The following is a 1,743-nucleotide window of genomic DNA, read 5'->3' on the forward strand; positions in this document are numbered from 1 at the left end:
CCGGCAAGCTGGGAATGGTGTAACAAGCTGGAGTGAACTCTGCAGTGCTCGCGTATGGCCACCCAGAGAGCGTTGATGTCGACGTAGTCCGGTTCGTAGAAGTACTCCGGCTCCTCCTTCTTGGCCTTCTCCTCCTGTCCTCCCTTCGCCGCGCTCTCCCCCAGCGCCAGTCTCCGTAGTGTCAGCCGTCTCTCGCTCCTCTGGCTCGACAGGACTCTTCGCCTCCTCCTGCTCCGCTTGCTGGTGCTCATCGCCAGTATCGTTGGTCGCTTTTTCCTTCCCCTTTGCAGCCTTCGCCTTGGCGCTGGGCTTCTTCGAAGTTGAGCCTTTGGGCCTTCCTCTGCCTCTCTTCACGACTTGCGGCTTTGGAGGCTCGCCTTCTTCGCCTTCGTTCACCATTCCATCAACCACCGCCGCCGCCACCACAGCAGGCTGAGGTTTCTCTTCCTCAGTCTCAACGGCCTTCTTGGCATCATTCAGTCGGAGGTAGATCTGTCATGGCGAAGACCTAACTTCGGTGAGCCTTTGATCAGAGAGAGCCGGCCGCGTCGTAGATAGAGGGACCAAGAAGGAGGCGCCGTACACGCGAAGTGGGAAGCCCCGTGGCCGGGTCCAGACGAAGTGGCGTCCCACCAAGCAGAATACGAATCAGATCTGAGTCGATTGAGTTGACCTGCATTTAGGCACAACGGTTAGGCCATCTTTTCGATGAAGGACGCCCGACAACAGGTTCACGTCTTACGCACCAGAAAGTTCTCCGTGGGGAACACGTAGTTGATGTAGAAAGGGATCTTTAGGTCCGACTCCCCGATGTAGTTCCGCCATTCTGGCTTTTCGCACACCTGAACATGTTGGGCATAACAACCCCAGATGACAGCGACGTAAGTCAACTATAAACTTCAAGTTCGAGCGGAGGCAAGTAAGCAGACCTTTCCAGATGAGTAAATGACATATGGGTTGGGTCCATAGCGTGTGCCGCCGTCGATGACGAGAGACTTGAGCCATTCTCTCGGCATCTTCTTGCCACCTTCCTTGCTCTGCTGCGCAATGTCGGCGTGCGCCCACTTGTCCCACGTCTCCTTCTTGACCCGTTCTGTGATCACACGCCGAATGAAGTGAGTGTGGCCATCACGAAGGAGCGCGAAGGCGACGTACTGAAGAAGTTGCGCAAGAACTCTTGCTCGAAGTACCTGAAGATCTCTTCCCGCAGGTCTCTGTGCACATGTTGACAAAGGTGCAAGTGGTACAACGGCGTCAGCGCTTGCACTAGACGCTCTGCAGATGCGATTTCACTTCGTACCTGTTGGCCATCACGCGGTGCCACTCCTGGTGGATGAGCAGGCCACGACCCATCACTTCCTTACCTTCACCGAGGCCCAGCTCTTCCTTGGACAGCGGCTTGCTGTACTTGTCGCGATCCATCTGCGTCGGTGCTTTGGCGCTCGCGTCAGACACGCGAATGAACGGCATGCACGTTCGTCCTTGTGTTCGTAGTGAGGGTACCTTTTGCGAGCGGAACATACTTGAGCGTATCGATCGCAATGACGCAGGTATGTCCACCCTTGTCGAAGAAATCTCGAATGATCTGAGCGGTCGGTGCCAGCGCTAAGCTCCGTGCAAAACCTTGAAAAGGGGAGGCAAGAAAGAAGGTACCTTGAAGACGTAGTTGAGAAAGTGCTCGCCGGTCTTGATGTTCTTCGACTTGCCGAAGATGAAGGGCAGAAAGTCGATTATGAGCACGTC

General features: G+C 55.5%; 1 protein-coding gene across 1 annotated transcript; it reads right to left on the reverse strand.

Moving 5' to 3' along the window:
• Positions 1–44: 44 nt before the first annotated feature.
• ACA1_017200 (uncharacterized protein) lies at positions 45–1,743 on the reverse strand (the record flags this gene model as incomplete). The annotated part of the gene is made up of 8 exons (XM_004354496.1): positions 45–492; positions 584–673; positions 747–842; positions 930–1,093; positions 1,156–1,214; positions 1,301–1,433; positions 1,504–1,585; positions 1,654–1,743. Coding segments are annotated over 8 exons (1,162 nt in total), but the record flags the coding sequence as incomplete, so codon positions are not given.

Source organism: Acanthamoeba castellanii, assembly GCF_000313135.1.
Source record: "Acanthamoeba castellanii str. Neff unplaced genomic scaffold scf7180000083834, whole genome shotgun sequence".
Classification (NCBI taxonomy): Eukaryota; Discosea; order Longamoebia; family Acanthamoebidae; genus Acanthamoeba; species Acanthamoeba castellanii.